The 19,959-nt window shown below is 36.7% G+C and overlaps 1 protein-coding gene across 11 annotated transcripts in view; it reads left to right on the forward strand.

Annotated features, from left to right (window-relative positions):
- Nucleotides 1-19,959, forward strand: part of BCAS3 (BCAS3 microtubule associated cell migration factor) — a 497,109-nt gene that overhangs the window by 75,999 nt on the left and 401,151 nt on the right. For all 11 annotated transcript variants that reach the window (XR_012657329.1, XR_012657330.1, XM_032779316.2 and 8 more), the window contains exons 8-9: nucleotides 6,109-6,216; nucleotides 10,237-10,313. Coding sequence is in view for 9 of the 11 variants with exons in the window: in XM_032779316.2 (XP_032635207.1) it covers nucleotides 6,109-6,216; nucleotides 10,237-10,313 (185 nt within the window). In the remaining 2 variants the exon portion in view is untranslated. The remainder of the gene's footprint in view (nucleotides 1-6,108; nucleotides 6,217-10,236; nucleotides 10,314-19,959) is intronic.

The following is a 19,959-nucleotide window of genomic DNA, read 5'->3' on the forward strand; positions in this document are numbered from 1 at the left end:
GAAACAGGAATTTTATTAAAGCTAGACAATTAAGGGGAAAGGTCTCATGTAAACAGAAACCTTTCTCTAGTGGTCGGTCTTTCAGAAAAGTGTATGTTCTGATTTTTCTCATTCCGAACGTTTGGTCTTACGTCACTAAACTGTTTCATGTTTTCTGATTTCCTCTTTCCCCCCCCCCCCCATATGGATGGTCATGCTTGTGACATGAGAAAAAGTTTGTCCTTCTGAGCAGATTATTTTAAATTTTTCAGTGCACAAGATATAGTCTTATGTCAGGTCCTTTGGTCTTTAAGAAAAGACCATAAGATTTGCTGACCTTAAATTTTTTCCTATTCAGGTATAAAAATTAGGATTTTTTAAATTAAAATTAAAATTTTTAAACAGGTTGCTGCTGCATTAAGTTTTACACAGAGAACTGGATGGGTTGTCATATTTCATCTGCTAGAGGGTTTCCTACTTATCTCAAACTTCGTTTGTTTTATAGTCTTCTGGGGACATCACCTTGTGTTGTCTTAATTAATTCAAAGTAGACCTTTCAATAACTAGTGTATTTTATGTTAACTGAGTAAGTAGAATAGGGAGCATACATGACCCAGTGGTGATTTTAATGTTAATCTATTTCAGAAAGAAAACATGATGGAGCAATTTATTACCTTCTCAGTTTTGTGATGTGTTGCATTCCATGGGCTCCATGACTTTGTGTTTTGGTTTCCAAGCAAAAGTTTTCAAATTCTTTTATAAAAGATTGTTTCCATGCAGTCCGTGAGGTGAAGTTTTTAATTGTTGTTCCACAGTAGTTGAGATACCGCTATTTCTGTGGTACACATTTAAATGTACTTCTGTTAATTGTGTTAACATAATTGGTGTCTCTTCAAACACTTTAAAGATTTGAGTGTGTATCTGTTTTGGCGATTGGTTGCTTAGCAAAGAAAATTCCTACATTAAATATTTTGTCTCAGTAAACTTTCCAAGATCCTTAGAGCCTCTAGTAAAGGATAATGTTTTTGAATATTTACTGTCTATCCCAGGGGTCGGCAACCTTTCAGAAGTGGTGTGCCGAGTCTTCATGTATTCACTCTAATGTAAGATTTCATGTGCCAGTAATACATGTTAATATTTTTAGATCTCTTTCTCTAAGTCTAGAATATATAATTAAACTCTTGTTGTATGTAAAGTAAATAAGGTTTTTAAAATGTTTAAGAAGCTTCATTTAAAAATAAATTAAAATGCAGAGCTGCCCCGGATCGCTGACCAGGACCCGGGCAGTGTGAGTGCCTCTGAAAATCAGCTTGTGTGCCGACTTCGGCACGCGTGCTATAGGTTGCCTACCCCTGGTCTACCCTGTTAGATCTTACTGAACACACATCTATGATTTTTAATGTAAATATACTTAGAAGCTTAGTATTTTCTCTATATTAGTAATAAGAGTCCAGTAGTAAAAGGATGTTGCTTGGAGTAAGTGGTATGGAAGGAGGAGATTAATATTCTTAAATATCTTTACTTCTATAGGTCTGGATTCAAGGTCTTGGTTAAGTGCTTAGTGAAAAAGAGTTGGTGGGGCTAGATTTTCAATAATTCCCAGAATCAGGGCCATATTTTCAGGAGAGCTCTGTACCTAGATGAAGTGGCCAGATTTTCAGAAGTGCTCAGTGGCCAAGAGACCTTTTCTTTAGTAGGAAAAAAGGTGTGGTTTTGAGTTTGCTAACTCAGGTTAACTAATTCAAGACAAGGCAGTTTGTAGCTTTTCCACTAATTAGCAAGTAAAGTTAAAAATTAGGCTCCCCTATAGTCTTTAACTCAACTTGTTATGGGAGAACTTAGTTGTTAACTTGAGCTCTTTTGAAAATTTAGCCCAGTAGCTTATTTCTGGTCCTCAGTGCATTTCATAAGAGGTGCACAGCTTCTTGTAGAATTAGATGCAAAATGGCCTAACAAAACTTTCTAGATTCCTGGATTTCATTAAATTGTCTACTATTGTTGTAACATAAAATTATAAATTTATCTGAAAATGTCAAGCTGAGTCTTAGAATGGTAGGAAAGTATGTGTAAATGTTAATGTTTTTATATATAAAATGTGGGTGTAAAGTACAAAAGCTTGCAGAATGCTTGCAACTCTCACTGACTTCAGTAGTTGTTGCTCCTGCTAAAAGATTCTGATGATTGGTTCCAACATCTTCAGATTCTCATTGTTCTAAAATATTTGACATTTTCTGTATATTTTTTGGGGGTGTGTGTGTGTGTCAAAAGTAAATAGAAGATCATAGGAACAACTTGCCAGACCATGTGCAGCAGTGCAATAGGGGGCGAGAAGAAAGGTGTGGTTTGAAAGAAAGCTTTGAATCAAAGCCTGGTGAAATTCAATGTACTTTTGATCCAAGCCACATTCGTCTTGCAGCATTAGCCTTTCCTTTTAAACGTGATGTTGTTTGTTTTAGCCAAAGCTACTTGCTCATCTACATGAATATTGTTAAAATGATATTGTCATGACCAGCCAATGGGAAGGCATCATGTAAAAGAAGTAGAGAACAATCTGAAGTGGGTTTTTTACCCACAAAAGCTTATGCCCAAATAAATCTGTTAGTCTTTAAGGTGCCACCAACTCCTCCTTGTTTTTTTAGCTCGCCATGTTGGCAGCCTGAGGGTCCAAGGGATATTAAAGATTGTGCTGTTTTTGTTCCAGACAGTGCATGAGATTTTACCCCTTCCTAAACATAGTTGTTGTTTCTGCTAAACCTGTATTACCAGACTGTAGGCTTGGACCTTAGCAACAAATTATTTTGACTACTTTCCCTAGTGCCTTTAATGCTGAGAATCTCACTCATGATGTTGTCCAAATGCGAAGTTTAGTTATCAAGATTACAGGGTTGGTGTGCACACAGATTGCACAGCAATAACAGGAGATGGGAATTAATAGTCTGACTTTACCTAAATCAACCTTAATGACTTCTATTCTGAAATAAGAGAGTTCCATGCACAGACTTGCACCAAAAATGGTTAAATTGGCTTTAGGAAGCAGATTTAGTTAAATCAGGGCAAGCTAGCAAATAGATCAGCACTTCTTTCCAACATCCTCTAGTAGTAATGAACTGCTAATTGAAGGTCACTGATTGTTGTGTCCCATCTTTTGGTCTTATAAATGGTTGACACTGATGTACCTTCTCCTTTAATTATTAACGCAGGTATGTGCCTGGAGCAAATGATTCTTTATGAAAGAATTTCTGTGGGAGTTAATTACGTGTTGTTGTTTTTTGAAAATGTTTGTGTACATGTTGGTTCTCAACAGTATGTGGGTATTTTGCACACCATATTCTTGTTGGATTCTAGATAGGAAATGGTCCGTATTTGTGTCTCTAGTTCTCCCGAAAAATTCTTCAGCAGCCTAGGTCCAAAACATAAGCAAGTATTGTACCAGGAATTGTGTAAAATGCTGTAAAATAAAGCAGATATACGCAAAAGGAAACACATTCTCTTTAGCCATACTTAGTATGTTTATTCAGCTGGCAATTTGTGCTGTTTCATATTCATTGACCTAGAAATAGCCATCATTTTAATGCACTCTTGGAGGAAAAAAAGGTGTTATAGAAGAGAACTGCCACATCAAAGCCTCTCTCCAGCTTGTGAAATGGTATCCACCACTACCCTTCTCAACTCTATTGTAACACTCATAACTTTTTTCTATCTACAGAAAGTTTGCCCTTTTATTAAGAAATGGCTGTAGAGTTTTATTTAGAGTAAAATGATAAAAGCAACACAAACTATTTGAAAAGCTCAGTACTGTTTAAACAAGAGTCTACAATAAATGTGATGTGGGTTCTGCATGTCTATATAGCAGAAGTTGCCATGTGATTCAACTGTTGCCATATAGTATAATATGTATCCATTTAAGTAAGTGTTAGAGTGAAATCCTATGTAAATAGCTAGAACAAATTGAGAACTGCATACTTGTCAAGTGACCCATATTTTGTGGGTCAGATCCGTTGTTCTGAAGTCTGATTTTGGGATCAGTGAAATTAAACACTTAGCCGACTGTGGTTGTACAGAAAAGGTTCGTAGCTGTTGAGGATATCATGGAATCAGTGTAATAATACCCTCTCCCTTTCCAAATACAGGAGGCTCACATTCATCCTTTTCCTTCCAAAAAGTCTTAGGACATATGTAGAATGTTGAAAGAGGACCCCATAATGACCCTCTACTTATTACTGGACCTTTGGCAGATTTAAATCCCCAAATAATTTGGAAAAACTTGTTTTGTTCCATGAGAATTAGATTTAAATTAGTTTGAAAGTGAATATTTTTTTCTGCTGTTATTTCACTTATATAACATACTCTCTCCTCCGTTTCTTTAGCTTACCTTATCACAAAGAAGAGTTCGTTTTGTACAACTGAGGAAGGTTTCACTGTACTTTAAAAAACAAAACAAAACAAAAAAAACCCTAAAAGATTTTATTTCTCTTAAAAATACCAATAACAACAACATTGAATTTATGGATTAATCTTTTTTGGAAATTAGCAAATTTATGACATGCTGGGAAATGGACCTCAACATTATTCATAAACAGGTTATTTAGTTAAATTAAACTATATGCATCTATGCAAATCTTCAAACAAAATAAGATTTCAGATACAAAGATTTTGTTGAAATCATTTAGTCATTGAACCAAAAATGGGATGCTGTTGCTTGGCCTTTTGGCTAAAATCCAGTATAATAAGGTGGTCCAGAGACATCTGCGTGGAGCATATCACAGGACACCGTCAGTACTAGGATCAGTAAACAAGACTGCCGGTCAGGGAAATAACCCACTTGCTTCCCTGACGAACTAAGGGACACACCCTGTCCACATACCTGTTCCCTACATCAATACTGACTTAGACTCAGAATGCATTCTGTGGGTTTCATACGCAAGATCACTTATTCACTGACACTTTAAAAACTCCCACAACCCAATCTGGGTCTATGCTGGTTATGTGCTATGTATGTATCTTGTGAACCTTGTAACCGCTGCTTGTAATCTCTCATAACTCAAGCCTGACCCCAGATGTACAGTACCTTCCTTCCTAACTTGTGTAAACTTGATTTTAAACATTAGCTTTAATAAATGTTTAATATGTGTCCTCTACCTAGAGATGATATCTTGCATTTTTCATCTCTGATGGGGAGTTAACTGTGAGATCATGTTTTGACTTGTCTTGTCCTCCTTTCTACATTTTCCAATATGTTTGAAATGGGAGAAGAATCTTGCCTCCAAGAGGAGAGATTTATTTGTGCAGAGAAATAAGCTGTGATTTGTTGTACTCTGCTTTTAGTGATGCCTCTTTTGTAGCCTGTTTTGTAGCTTATTACAGTAATATAAATAGCCTGTATTTTGTGTAACTTAATTTAAAAATGGTTAATTTTTATAAACCTTGTTTTTAGTTACACTGTAATTACAATGTAACTACACTGTGGTTATGCTTTTTGAACTCTGTAATTAGCACTGTTTATCATAACTAGTAAATTATTGAGTTATTTATTATTGCCCATTTAGTTGGAAACTTTAAATGATGATAATTTTGATGTTATCCATTTTTATACCTTTAACTAGAATATAACCTTATCACCAGAAAGTTAACTACATGGGTCATTGACAGCAGGTTGTACTAGTTTGTGTAGAATTATAGGAAATGCCTTTCTTGGACACTGATATTTCAGATCTTTGTAATTCATTACTAGCCACACTATTGTAATAAATCCAAAAGGGTTATAGGTAATGCTGTAGGTAAAGTTTCTAATAACAATACAAAAGTCTGAAATGATTGAACAAAATATTCTGCAAACTGAACTTCCTCCCAAACCCAAGTCATATTCCTTTGCATCTCACTTCATCTGTATATCCACACTCTTCATCCTATTCTTCCAGCTACTTTATCAATTTTATTTTACAAAAGCCCAGAGTGTTGACCTTCATTTGAATAGCCTTCGCATACTTTTACTAGATGGGCCTGGAGGGGCTAAGAAGGGGGAACAGAAGGACAAATCATGAGTAGTTTGGTTTTAATATTTTTAAGACAATGGTTTAAAAATGTTTAAACATGTACAATATCTAAACTTCTTTTCCTCGATCCTTTCAGCACAAGCCCACCTTACTGCTGTGTGGACCTTTACTCTTTGCGAACAGGAGAGATGGTCAAATCCATACAGTTCAAAACTCCTATTTATGATCTGCATTGCAACAAAAGGTAGAAACTTTCCTTCACTCTCTTTGTATAGTAGCAGGGGGGTTTTTTTTGGTTTTATTTTTTTTGCAGCATAGAAAACTTTAGTGACAATCATAGTTTACATTTTATCCATTGGCTGGCTTTAGGATTTTAAAATATCATGCAGGCATCTCAGTTCTGCCAAAAGTAGAGCTTGAGTTTTTCACTTTTCAAGAAATATTTTGACTTAAAATAGGACAATACTTCTGTAGTGATGACCATGTGAAAACACTTTACAGATATGAACTGATTAAGCATCATGATACCTTAGTATGTAGGAATGTGAAGTATCCTCATTTTCCTTTTTACAGATTGGGAATCTGGGGCACAGTGCTGTTAAATCAATTAACATCTGTAAGTCAGTGTTTGAGCTGGCAGAAGCTTGTGTCTTGATAGAATGTATACAAAGACCTCATATGCATTCTGAGTTGTATAAATAATAATTCTACTCATTTATGCTAGAAGGTGGGAACTAGATAAAGCAGTGTATTTTTTCTGGAATAACAACACTTTGAATACCTAAATCCTGAAAGAGGATATCTAAGCATCAGGTCTGAAATACTGCGATTCTCCGGAACCACAGGTTCAGATCCTGTCAGGTTAACTCAACCCTTCACATTTCTGAGGTGAATAAAACTGAATATCCTACACTGTGTTTTCAGTCAAAAGAGATACAAAGTCCAAGGTCTGTCTGTCTCTGCATAAAGATAGAAATGATCCTTTGGCACTTCTGATAAGAGAGGTTACTTTGATGGCTTTGACCAAAATTCTCTTTTTCCCATCCCCACTATTGGACTGCCTGCATGGATGGCTACTTCTCTCTACCTCATATTATTAGTTATTTATTATTAACATTTTTTTACAGCAAACCTCATCCTTATATCTGAAGGTACTTTATAAAGGAGAGAACAGTGTCATTCCCATGTTACAGATGGAAAAACTCAGGCCTAGAGAAATTGCTGCATTTCATTGGTGCTATAGGTATAGTTTGTCATGTGCTTTGGGATCCTTCAAGATGGAAGGTGCTGTAGAAATGTAAAATGTAATTTATTAAGAAATGCTCTAACTGAAAATATTTTGTACGGTATTGATTTTAGCAGCATCATTTTAAACAGATTGACGAATGGGGTGTGGTGCAAAGTGAGAATTGAGAACGTTAGAGATGAACAGGTGGCAACAGTCAAATCTATTTTGCAGATTGTGTAAAGAAATAAATGGCAGGATTGAATAAGTGTCAGTTTTAAGGGCAGAGAGAATAGAAAACTACATTGGGAAGAAGGAGATGATGATGACATTAAAGGAATAAAAGGGTGAGGAGTCTAAAGACTGCTACAAATTTTGTTAAAACAGACACTTCTCTACTATGGCACCATAGAGAATATCAGTGTCTAAATTAATCAAAGATGAATAGTTGAAGGAAACATTAGAATACAGAACAGTTGAACAAACAAGTAATTTTCATAACACAATAAAGTAATATAATTTGATGCTATAGTAGAATTAAAGGACTAAATAGTATGTTAGTGTTAACTATCCACAATGAAATTCCGTATCAGTGGGACAGTATCAAATAACTGAGTTGAACTGAAGAAGTTAAACTAAGAATAGAAAAGAAAATTTTCACAAAATAGGTCACTGTTCCTTTAACAGTCTGTCAGAAAGAGTTCAGTATGTATCTGTGCAACTGTCTCTTTAAAAATTTAAAGTTCCCTTGTGGACAGTGTGATGATAGTAAATCTTTCCAGTCTAGTCTGTCTGTCTGTCTCTTTTTTTTTTTCTTTTTTAGCAGAAGAAAAGTCCAATTGTAAAAACAGTCAAAAGGCAAAACATCATTCAAAGTCTCCCAACTAAAAAAACTCTCTCCAGGTGCTAATGTTTTTTTTTTCCCCCTAAGTGGTGAAAATGGAATAGCCCCTTCAAAGTTGTGGGGCTGTATCAAGGGTAGTTGTTTTTCTGGAACATATCAGATTCTATTATCATCCAAGAAAAGTTCACTATTTCAGATTGAAAATGCATGAAAAATGGCCAGTTGAAGTCCTAATGGGGCATTAGCTATACTGTAGACTAATGCAGTGCAAAACTGAAGTTTTTAAAATAAAATTTGAATAGTGGAAGAATAGAAAAGCATTCGGTATTTATATTTATATTCCAAAACCATCCACAATCTGTTAGGCACTGTCCCTAAAGGAAAACAGTCTCTGCCTCTAAGAGCAGAAGACAGGAAGTATGAGACAGATCGGGGAGAATGTTGTGATCAAAACAAATACAAATTTTATAGACATTATACTTTAAAAACCCAACCTTATACTTGACTACTTTTCAGTCTGTCCATTATTAACTGGCCAATTTCTTAGAGACCTCCTGGAAGAAGTTACATAAAGCCGATACACTTCCTTTTTGTTTTCCTTTCCTGTGATTTAAACAGTTGGAATTCATTTTGTTAAACTAAAAATAGTTGACAGTAAAAGCAGTTAGGTTTGGGATAAAAATTAGTATTCATTTCAGACAAGACAAGTTGTAAATTATTGAGAAAAAAAGAGGCTTTTATAACAGAAATGCTCATGGACTCCTGAACTATAATTTTCCTTCATGACATCGCCTGTGTAGATTCCTCCTGTAAGACTGCATGTCCTGCCATTTGGCAACAGAACTCATTTCAAAGCACATGCTTTCCTGTTCCAGCATTGTAAATGTAGGGATATGAAAGCCCCCCCCCCCCCCGAAAACCGTCCCAGAGTTCCTCATTTTCTGTCATCCGAAGCGGTTGCAGAGCCCATTCTTTCCCTTGCCTCTGGGTTTGTATTAGAATAGCTAGACTTCCTACCCTGCTACAGTAGTTCTAGAGTCTTATGCATGGAGAAAGGATCCTAACCATCTGGGGCCAGGAGTTTCTTCTGAGTCTTTGCTGAAGAAGTCTAATGAGTCTAACCTTAGCCAGGGAAGTCCTCAAGTCCCTCAGGACAAAAGTTCTTAGGATCTTTTGCCTATGAGTAGAGCAGTTAGATCTTCTCAAAAGGAGCCCCCCAAACTCTTAAAAGAAGTCTCTATGATCTCAGAAGAAGAGGCAGGCACACCATAATCTATGCTAATTCTCTGGAGCTAATAGGGATTCATATGAAAGTGGTTTTGATTATGTCCCAACATGGACAGCCACCTTTGATCATAGGAATCCAAAAATGATAGAGCCTGGCTAGATCCAAGCTGCTGAGATCGTTTGTTGGCTCATATGACTTTGAGGTTGGTCCTAAGGCACTTGGCTTGGCAGATCCAATTTTGAGGGTGGCTATCTACATACATTCCCCCCTTCCCCAAAATATATGGCCCTTTGTTTTAAAGGCTTAAAAATGTAGGACAGTATTTCTGTGTATTGGTATGTGCACTGTAAAGAACTGAAATTGCCAGAGGTAACTGAACAATAGCTGTCCCCTTGAATTTTTTTTCATTGTCCTTGCATTCAGGATGCTGATAATCACTGGAAGTGATTTATTACATAAAGCCTATTTCTCTGATCTTTAATTCCATGGTGGTGTGCTTTCATAAGGGGGGAAAAAACACTGTTGATTACTGTCTACTAACAGTAATATTTACTATTAGTAGTTTGACAGATTTGCAATGAAATAAACAATGTGATTATTTCCATGGTAAAAGACTTCCTTTTAAATTAGTCTGTGTGCTGATTGTGGATTTGGTTATGATTTGAGACACTAAGGACAATGCAGGATCCTTGCAATTCCATTTTTTTCTTTTCTAATGGGCCTTTTATTACAGGGGATATATCATAGATGCTGCACTACTCTGCATGGTATTTGTATACTTCCTGAAGGGCAAGTTATGTGATGGGGATGAGACTCTCTTTAGCAGCTGCCAGTTACTGGAGAACAGGCAGTTTGTTGCTCAAGAATTTAAATTGATGGCCTTGAAACAATTACATTTTAAATATTGAATCTTAAACCAAGAGAATTAATGTTTCAAGTACACATGTTTTCATTTTTGTGTTTTTAGGATACTTGTTGTTGTCTTGCAAGAGAAAATTGCTGCCTTCGACAGCTGTACATTCACAAAAAAATTCTTCGTTACAAGTATGTATGACATTGGATTCAATTTTCTCTGCTCTGGTGAATAGTTGTAGTCCCATAAAACAGACTTGGAGTTGTCAACAGAATCAAATTGCAAGTCAAAAAACCACATTGCAATGAAAGTTGATCCCTAAAGGCCTATTTTTCTCCCCCTAAAATGCTAAGTATCTGCATCTCTCAGTGACTTTGTTTAGAATTGCAGGTGCTCCATCACCTTCAAGAATCAAGTCCCATTATTTCTGTGTATTTGTGTTATTTTGCATATTTATCATCATACCTAAACTCTCATTTGTAGTGAAAAGCACTTTTATTAACGATACTTCTATTATTAGTTTGTTATATGCTGCTCTGATTACTCTTGGTGCTCTGTGTTTTCAGCTGTAGATTTTATGTTTAATCTACATTGGATTGAACATGATAATTCCAGTGGTCTGTCAATTTTTTTGACTGTTGATTGTCTGTAGTCCTAGATCTGTTTTTCCATTATTATTAATATGTTTATTGTGGTAGCACCTAAAGGTTAATGAGGTCAGGACCACATTGTGCTAGGAAAGGGCATATCTGCACACAGCTGTTGCTACCTGCTGAATTAGTAACTTAGACTGTTGGCTCAAGCTTGAAGTTGTTTGCTACTGACATTTGTTTCCTGATATTGCTGGTGCCTTTTATGCCATTTTTAATTATAGTACTTGATGGCTGACAGGGTACACCCCAGACACAGAGATGCTTCTGGAGAGAGATCTTCTGACACTGTACTAGAGTAATTCATAGTGCAGTTGGAAAGACAGGATATTTCTCCTGATGTGGTTCCTGATTTGTCTGTGGAGGTTGCTAAAAGTGGTACATGGTACACTTGGACTGAAGTCTGAGCATATCATGTATGTAACATTAAACCACATTTAGTCCCAGAAGTGAAATATAATCTCTCCAAACTGTTGACGAAGGGTGCTTGTGGTTGTTCACTAGGATGGCCTCTTCAAATAATTGTTTACTGATGTTTCCAGCATCTGATTGGATCATAATTACAATACTGAAGATGTTCTGTGTTTAAAAGGAAAACGTTAAAGTACTCTTGGAATTCAAATGGAAAAAATGCTTCCTTTTAAGTACTCATATAACAAAAAAAATCTCACTTCCCTTTATTAAAATATATCCAGATATTAGAACTGTTTCTTATTATTTTGAGGAAAAGTACCATTATACAGTAATATTAAAGTTGCCAATAGGTGTCAGTTTCTCCCTACACGATGGACATAACAGGTTCCTAGCATTCACTAAATAGAACTTCATGGACACATTCTTTGAACTAATGCTTTTGTTGTTGTTCCTTTTTATACCTTACAGAATCAAGGTACAAATTTAGCTTTATTTTTCGCAGGGTTCAAAAATTAAAACTTTCCACTAGGTATTTTGGTAATTTCGTCTTCATTTTTTTTTAAAAATTAAGTTCTGATAATTCTCAAGAGAAAACAGGAGTTGATGAAAATTTGTTTCCGAAAGTTAATTGACTGGTTGTATGAAACTACAGAAAAGTACTCCACGGTATTCAGCACAGGAATATCTCTATTCCTGATGTTGAAAAATAATGCAGCTGACAACAAAGACTGTTATGTAATATTAAACCAAAACACTGATTTACTGAAAAGTGCCTGAGAAAGTAATGTTTTGTTTCTAGAAAGAAAAAACAAAACAGCTAACCCCCCCATCCCTATTTAGTATCTTCATTTTGATTTTTGATATTGTTGTATGTGTAGGATGACTAGATGTCCCAATTTTATAGGGACAGTCACAATTTTTGGGTCTTTCTCTTATATAGGCTCCTACTACCCACAGTCCCCTGTCCTGATTGTTCACATTTGCTGTCTGGTCACCCTGTGTATGTGCCTACAGTATATACACACCTAATTACACGCTTACATTATGGTTCCTTTATACTGAACTTGAATTTTTAAAACCATGACTATATTTTTAATAAAAGGTAAGCTGGGATGGGGATTTTGGTTATCCATTTTAAACCTCCTGAATAAATAATGTATTATACCTTGGTGCTCTGCTGAAAACCAGAAATGTGCTTATCTAGATTATTTAGTGTAGCTTGTAGCTGTGTCGGTCCTAGGATGTTAGCGAGACAAAGTGGGTGAGGTAATATCTTTTGTTGGACCAACTTCTGCTTGTCTCTCTCACCAACCGAAGTTGGTCCAATAAAAGATATTACGTCACCCAAATTGTCTCTAATAACTGAATTACTCACTCATTAAGAATATGTGTGGTAGCAATTTGTCATATTTCAGCTTAAATTATGCTACAAACTATAAATGATTTGGAAATGGCAATTGTTCCTAAGCCATTGGATGCCCTAAACATTGCTTTAATTTTCACTGCATTTTCAGTACTGGAGTAGTCATTCATGAAGAGTCGAGATAAAAATACAGCTTTGGTGAATGTTTACTGAGCTACTGCAAATCAAAAATTTTTGAAACCTCAGTACAAAAAGGATTTTTCTCCAAATGATAATTAGTTTATAATACTCCATACATTTTAGCTTTTAATGTGATATTCATAACATTTTTCACATTCTCTGTTCTAGCTGAATGGACCTTTTTGGTGCTGTGCTATTTCTTTATATACTGCAAGTTGCACTCAGAACTCTGAAATGGGACTTAGAAGCCCTTTTCTCTTAATAGTGAATATGCTTATTACAGCAGATATAGTGCCTTGCCATATTTTAAGGCCACAGAACAGTTTTAGTTATAATCTTCAGTTTCTACATACACTCAAGTCCCAAAACATTTTTGGGGCTGACACTTTTGGCTGTTAGGTTCTAACTCCCTTTGAAATTCAGTTGACATTAGGTGTCATTTTTGTCTCTAAAAACCTACTCCTTGGTCTGTACCCAGAACTTTGTTTTTCAGAAAGTTTGATCAAAATCTTTTTAGCCATTTTTGAGTTTAGGAAAGGGAAGAGAAATGCTTTCCCCTTCAGCAAATATCTAAACCACGCTGTTAAATAAAAGGCAACAAAAAACATGGCTAAAATTTTGGAACTTGCTATGGAGAAAGTCCACAGTGAGGACTAGAACCTTGGTTGGTTTTGGGGGGGAAATAAACATGTATTATTGGAAAATCACTAATGGGAATGCCCAATGGGTGTTTAAGAACATAATGAAGCCCTGCCTCCTTTTGAACGTGACTGGACATTGTCCAGTCCTTTAATCAATGAGGGCTGAGTTAAGGATAACCTACTGCTAGGATAATTTGGATGAGCGAGATGCACATTGAAAAGCACACAGCATAATCATTTACCAAAAAGACAAGTATTTACCCCAAACAGGAAAAAAGTCTGCTTTAACATCAGGGACAGAAGTAAGTCATTGTGGGGGGAGAAAAATGTATGTCTAATCATTTTAGGGTTTTCCTGCAGTTTCACCATATACTATAATATTTTATACAGTCTACATTTTGATTTTAAAATAACATGTTTCTGACCTCAATTCTGAGCAGTGCCTTTTTGTGTCACTTTCCTCCCCAGCCCACTGATATACCTCTACACTGGGGGCTGGTGGAATGAAGACAGTGTAGGGCTGCCTAAAGAATTGCCCTTTACTAGGCAAACTCCTAGAAAAGGGATCCAGCTGTGTTCAGGCTCCTTTATGCTGAAGGAGAGGAGGCATAAAGGGGCTAGAACACAGACCCGAATTAGAACTATTCTCTGTCCGTCTGAAGATGCTGCTGTCTTAATGTAAACCAATAAAAATAGCCTCCAGCTCAACAACAGCAGCTGCAAATGTGGGAAATCACCCATTTAAATGCTAAGCAGAAGCAAAATGCATCATCCTTTTTTTAATTGATTTTTTAAAAACATACAATTAAGATCATAGTGCCAGGAATTTAGAAGTTAAGGTTCTACAAGCTATGTTAATGCAGCTGTGTTGCATATATGTGGTATGCCTGTTTTTGCGGTTGAATATATAGCTTACTATATTGTTGTAATAAATGTCCCATAGAATATTCAGGATCTGCAACACAGTCATGTTCATGTGGCTGTTGGAACATTAGCTTCTGCATTTCCTGACTTTTTTGTGAGGCTAACTGTGCCACTTTAACATTGTATTAGTATAGGATTTAGTTAGATGAAAATGTAATGATTGAATTGAGTGAAAGAGAAACAACCAATTTTACTTTAGGCTTTCATAATAAATACTGATTTTACAGGTGCCCCCATCTCTGTGTGTCAGTTTAAGCCTGGTGTTTGAACTCGCATGGAAAATATATTGTGGGTAATCATGGGAAGATCACTTGAACTTCCATATCCAGTATATACAATAATCTACACTGTGAGAGGTATTTCTAATTCTACATCTGTTAGCTAAGTAAAGGCACACTCTCAATTTGCAAAGAATTCATGTCTGTAACTTTCCTATGGCATTCCACTCTCCACTGTGCCTACATTTGCAGGGAAGTCAGCTTTATCAAGAGAAGGCCTGCATCATGGAAGGGGGAAAAAAAAAAAGAACGAATCCAAGGATGGCTGCATGTTTACTGTTTTTGAAGTATTTCCTTGTAGCCCAGCTCACTGAATTCATTTGGCACTTGCATTGAAAATTTGTTCCTTTTGCTAGGTGTGAATGCCGAGGTGCAGATTTTAGATCATTGGACTTGTACTCTGGTACAAATCAGTTTTGCTTCAGAGCCTTTCTCTTTGAATAGTCCATGTGACTGCATGATCAAAAACTGGCATTCAGAATAATGTGCAAGCTTTTTTTGGTCTTTCTAACGAGTAAATGTGAAATAACTGTACTTCAGTGATTTGTATGCCATCAGTGCTCCTGCAACTGCCCCTCCAAAAATGCATACTTGTTGTTTACTAATGTGGCTTTATGGATGCTTTACTCTCTATAAAGAACCTCCTCCCTCCCCCCGAAAAGAGATTGAATATAACATCATACATGTGGCATCATCTTTGCGTCCAGTAACTGGTGCCTGCTCAGTCTCTCTTGCCCTTCCACTCCTCATATTGATATATTCACAATCCATTATTCTCCAGAGATGAAGACAGTTATTGCAGCCATTATCTGGCACCACATTTCTATTGATGCTGTCCAGCTAGCCCCTTAAGAGGTAATTTTCCAAAGAGTTCAGCCAGTGTACTTCATAGCCTATAAAAGCCAGGAAGATTTTTGTGTAACCGTGGGGCTAAAATTGTACAATATATACCTTTCTATCCCGCTAATAGAATAAACATGGAGAGTCAGCAATTGATATTCTAACCTGTGAATTTGTGGGTTGTATTTTTTGTTGTAGGTATTCATGTTCAAGAAATGATGTATTGGTGTCAGCCTGCCAGAGGCCAGGTCACCTAGGCTTCTTTTGTGAATTTGGTGGAATTCCTCTTCACTGATGAGCAAACGGGGAGCAGCCTCTTTGCTAAAAAACAGGAATGTTAGATGTCTCCTGAAAGAATTAAACATTTAAAAGAGTTAAAACAAGTACGTTTTGTAAGACTGACTCTTGTGCATTTCTTGCATTCCTTTCACTTCTGAATCAAAATTGGCAGACATTGCTACTTCTGATTGTCTGATCTCGTGGAATGGTATCATGTATGGCACGAATCCAGATTGCAACAAACCACCTTATAATTTCCTTCTTCAGAATGCTCTACTCTTACTCTGTTTTCTTTGAACATCTAGAAATGCCTCCACCATGTCACCTGTTGACACATTGCTTAAGCATTGGTATGTAGACTCAACAAACAGTTTAAACCTGAGCATTATTAAAAATTGTTCTGTTGGTTGGCTACCTGTACTTATGGCAGCAGAAAAACTTTGGTCTAGGTTAAGAGATCTGAGTTTCAAGTGAGCAGAAAGTTCTAGGCTCAGAATTTATTTCTTGGGCATTAAAGAGCATATACTTTTCTTGTGACAAGTCCACAGGATATTAGTAGTAGTTCTGCTATTTTCACATGTATAAACAAGTATGCAAGATAGCTTTATTTCAACGGTCTCTGCATTACATGAGAAATGCTAAAAAGCAATAGGGTGATTAAAGCTGGAGGATGGTTTACAAGGGATCTTATGCTGCATCTGGGAATCTGAGCTATCCTACCACCGGGATAATTATTCTACTTTTTTTTAGAAGGCCTGTAGGACGTTCTGCAAGAATTACAGAGACTTAATCTTCCATCAGTGTTAGTCCATTTATAAAATAGCACAGTGAAGTATAGATACAGTTGGGAAAAAAACGTGCATAAAGACAAAAGGACAGTTTGTAAATCCAGGTTTATCAGCTAAACTGACTGTTCTTGGCAAATTTAAAAGTAATGTATAAAAGACCAGGTGCTGTTATACTGCTATCCCAGACATTGGAATACAAAATATGAAACCTAAAAACAATAGCATCTTACAGTGGCATGCTCATGAACTGCAACCAACAAAATTAAATTATACATCCCCTCAAATTGCCTGGGAAAAAAACGGGCATAACCAAGCTTTAAATCTGGTATAGTGTTCTGAAGGCTGCCAAATTTGTGCTCTGGTGAAGTAGTGTGTATTGCAGATGTTAAAAGCCAGGGTCCTCCATGGTGAAAACTCTTTTTTGACACTTGTCCTGAAGAACTTGTCTCCAAGGTCCAACAGCAAAATAATCTTAAGAGCTGTGATGGATTTCTAGGGAAGAGGAGAGCTCTCTGTGAGTTGGGTAGTTCAAAATTACTACAATTCTGATCCTCCAGTGAGCTTGGCATTGGTGGACTCTGCACCCCTGCAGGTTCAGGGGTCTGTCCACACAAAGGTCATTGTAGTACTGGCAAAAACAATGAGGAGTCCTTGTGGCACCTTAGAGACTAAAAAATTTATTTGGGCATAAGCTTTTGTGGGCTAAAACCCGCTTCTAGTCTCTAAAGTGTCACAAGGACTCCTTGTTGTTTTTGCTGATAACAGACTAACACGGCTACCACTCTGAAATTGTAATATTGGTGTATGTGTGAGAATAACACACACTGGCTGAGAATGGGAAAGAAGAGAGCATATCTGGCAGTGATGGATGTACTCCTTCATCTTCTTTCTGGACTTATATTTTGATAGGGATAGTTAGAAAGCCGTAGATGTTGAGCATGATTTCACTGTGAGGGGTGTCCTGCCTGCTTGCTCTTTTGCTTGACTGTACGGGTGATATTTAAACAGAAGGAAGTTTAAGAACAATAGATGATCTCAGTAAGTATGTGACAGTATGAAAGTAATAACATTTATATAGGGCCTTTCATCTAAAAGGATCCCAAAGGAATTTCTAAATAATATTGCTTTATAAAAAATATAAACAAATAGATTTGGTTTGCCTGATGATGCTAAAAAAACCCTCTAAACAAACAAGAAATATTAGATAAAACAACTTATATGATTTGTTTTCCTTTGAATAAACAATACTTCTGCAACAACAGTATCATTATCTATTATTTACTTTCTCTCCCCTTTCTACACTCTCTGTTTACCTCAGTCTATTGTAATTTAGTCTTTTATCTGGCTACTTTAGGTTGCACAGTTCTTTAAGAAAGGAATCTTGTAATTTTATATGATTGTGAAGTGCTACATATGCTGTAGGACGCTAGAAAAATTAATACATTGATATAAATAATATAGACTATATAAAGATGCTTAAATAACTGAAATGCAGCCTCTTCTAGAGTGGATTATTGTAGCTAGCTATGTAATAGTGCACAGCAATGCTACTTAATAGCTTTTGGTGTTGGAAAAGGAGCATACTTTGTATAATTGCTACAAGACAAATATTTTCAGGTAATAGAATTGTTCATTTTGGAATTTGGCCAGGAAATCCAGTTTAAAAGCCCTGTTCTTGAGAAAGTACCTAGACATCTTTAATGCCCCCAAGAAACCAGAATACTTATATTCAGAAACCTGTATTCCTGGTAGAAGAGTGCTCTCTAGCAAAACAGATACAAAGGGATGTACGCCACTTCCTAAATCTCAAGCAAATTTTCTGCCACATGTAAATTATCCTCGGAGGTCTCCTGTGCACGTACTGACCAGTCTTGACCCTGGTTATCTTATCAGCTCTGACTTGATCTTAACCCAATGTCATATGGCAGTGTCAAGTCCAAACAAATGCAGTTCAATTCACAGTTTGGGATTAGAGACTGACTGATGCTGTGTAGAGAACCTTTTTAGTAGTACTAGTCATACTCCTGTGTTGTATAAAGACTAAGACAAACGGGTAGCCTGAAATGAAATTGTCCAGTGCCAGTATGAAATCCTCACTCTTATGAGGATATAAAGCATGGAACATCCATTAAAAGGAGAAAGAATGTCTGTTATAATCATTATATGAGGAGAATCCTTGCTATTAATAACAAAGGGGGAGGGAGGAAGAGGGAAGGGGGAAATCGGAGAGAACCTGGGAAAGGAAGGCAGTAAACATTATGAGTAAAAGGAGATTTTTATAGTATAGTCACATAAAAAGGATTGGCGAGGGCAACTAACTGAAGAGGCTTTCATTGGAAACCAGAAACCAGGGCTAGATGACGGAGACAAAAGACAAAGACTGATAGATGTCATTACCAGACATCTTTAGAGACAATAAAATGGATGTAGATATGGAGTCCCTACAGTATACTATAAAAGACAGAACATACCCAGGGTGTCTTGAGATAACCCTGTGGGCTCAGTCTGAAGGAAAACTATGATGTTGACATGGACAATTCCATTCTTTTTCTCTTAAAGTTTTATTCTGTTGCACGTAAATCTGAAACAGTTTTAACAGCATATCCACTTACATTGGATGTAGAAAGAGAGAAGGGCACATACTCTTTCTTTGTACATGGACCCATACTTAATTGTCAAAGTGCTATTTGTTTTTTATAAAAAGTACTAACTAAAAATAAGTGGTTGTAGCCATTAGAAATGTCCAATCTTCTAAAGACAATTAAACTTGTGTTCCAATTTTTGTTTAAATCCAAAGGCTGCTGTAATAGAGCTCTATTCAACACTCTTGGCTCAGTGATTTTGGTATGAGTAGGAAGTTGCTGAATCATAGAGGGAATCATAGAATATCAGGGTTGGAAGGGACCTCAGGAGATCATCTAGTCCAACCCCCTGCATGAAGCAGGACCAATCACCAAATCCCTAAATGGCCCCCTCAAGGATTGAACTCACAACCCTAGGTTTAGCAGGCCAATGCTCAAACCACTGAGCTATCCTTCCCCCCCCAAGAGGAAACAAAATAAGGTATTACAGGCTTAATTACAATAAACCCTTGACCGTGAGGGAAAATTGGCATTGGAATATTGCCCCGCCAAATATGTACAAGAATTTTTCAATGCAGTGTTTTTCCTCTTGTTACCAATATGTGCATGCTCAAAAGGAGCTAGGCTCCTAACGCGTGTTGATTTCAAGAGGTAAGGTGGGTGAGGTAATATCTTTTATTGGACCAACTTGTGTTGGTGAGAGAGACACTCCTCCTCCCTCTATTTCCTTTTCCTACTACCTATTATGGAAAAGTCCTGGACCTTAACAGAAAATTATCTCTGCTGTAGAATTAAGAAAGTGTGAGTGGCCATACTGGGTCAGACTAAGGGTCCATCTAGCCTAATTACCTGTCTTCTGACAGTGGCTGGCGCCAGGTGCGTTGGAGGGAATAAACAA

The sequence above is a fragment of the Chelonoidis abingdonii genome, chromosome 20 (assembly GCF_003597395.2).
Source record: "Chelonoidis abingdonii isolate Lonesome George chromosome 20, CheloAbing_2.0, whole genome shotgun sequence".
In the NCBI taxonomy this organism is placed as follows: Eukaryota; Metazoa; Chordata; order Testudines; family Testudinidae; genus Chelonoidis; species Chelonoidis abingdonii.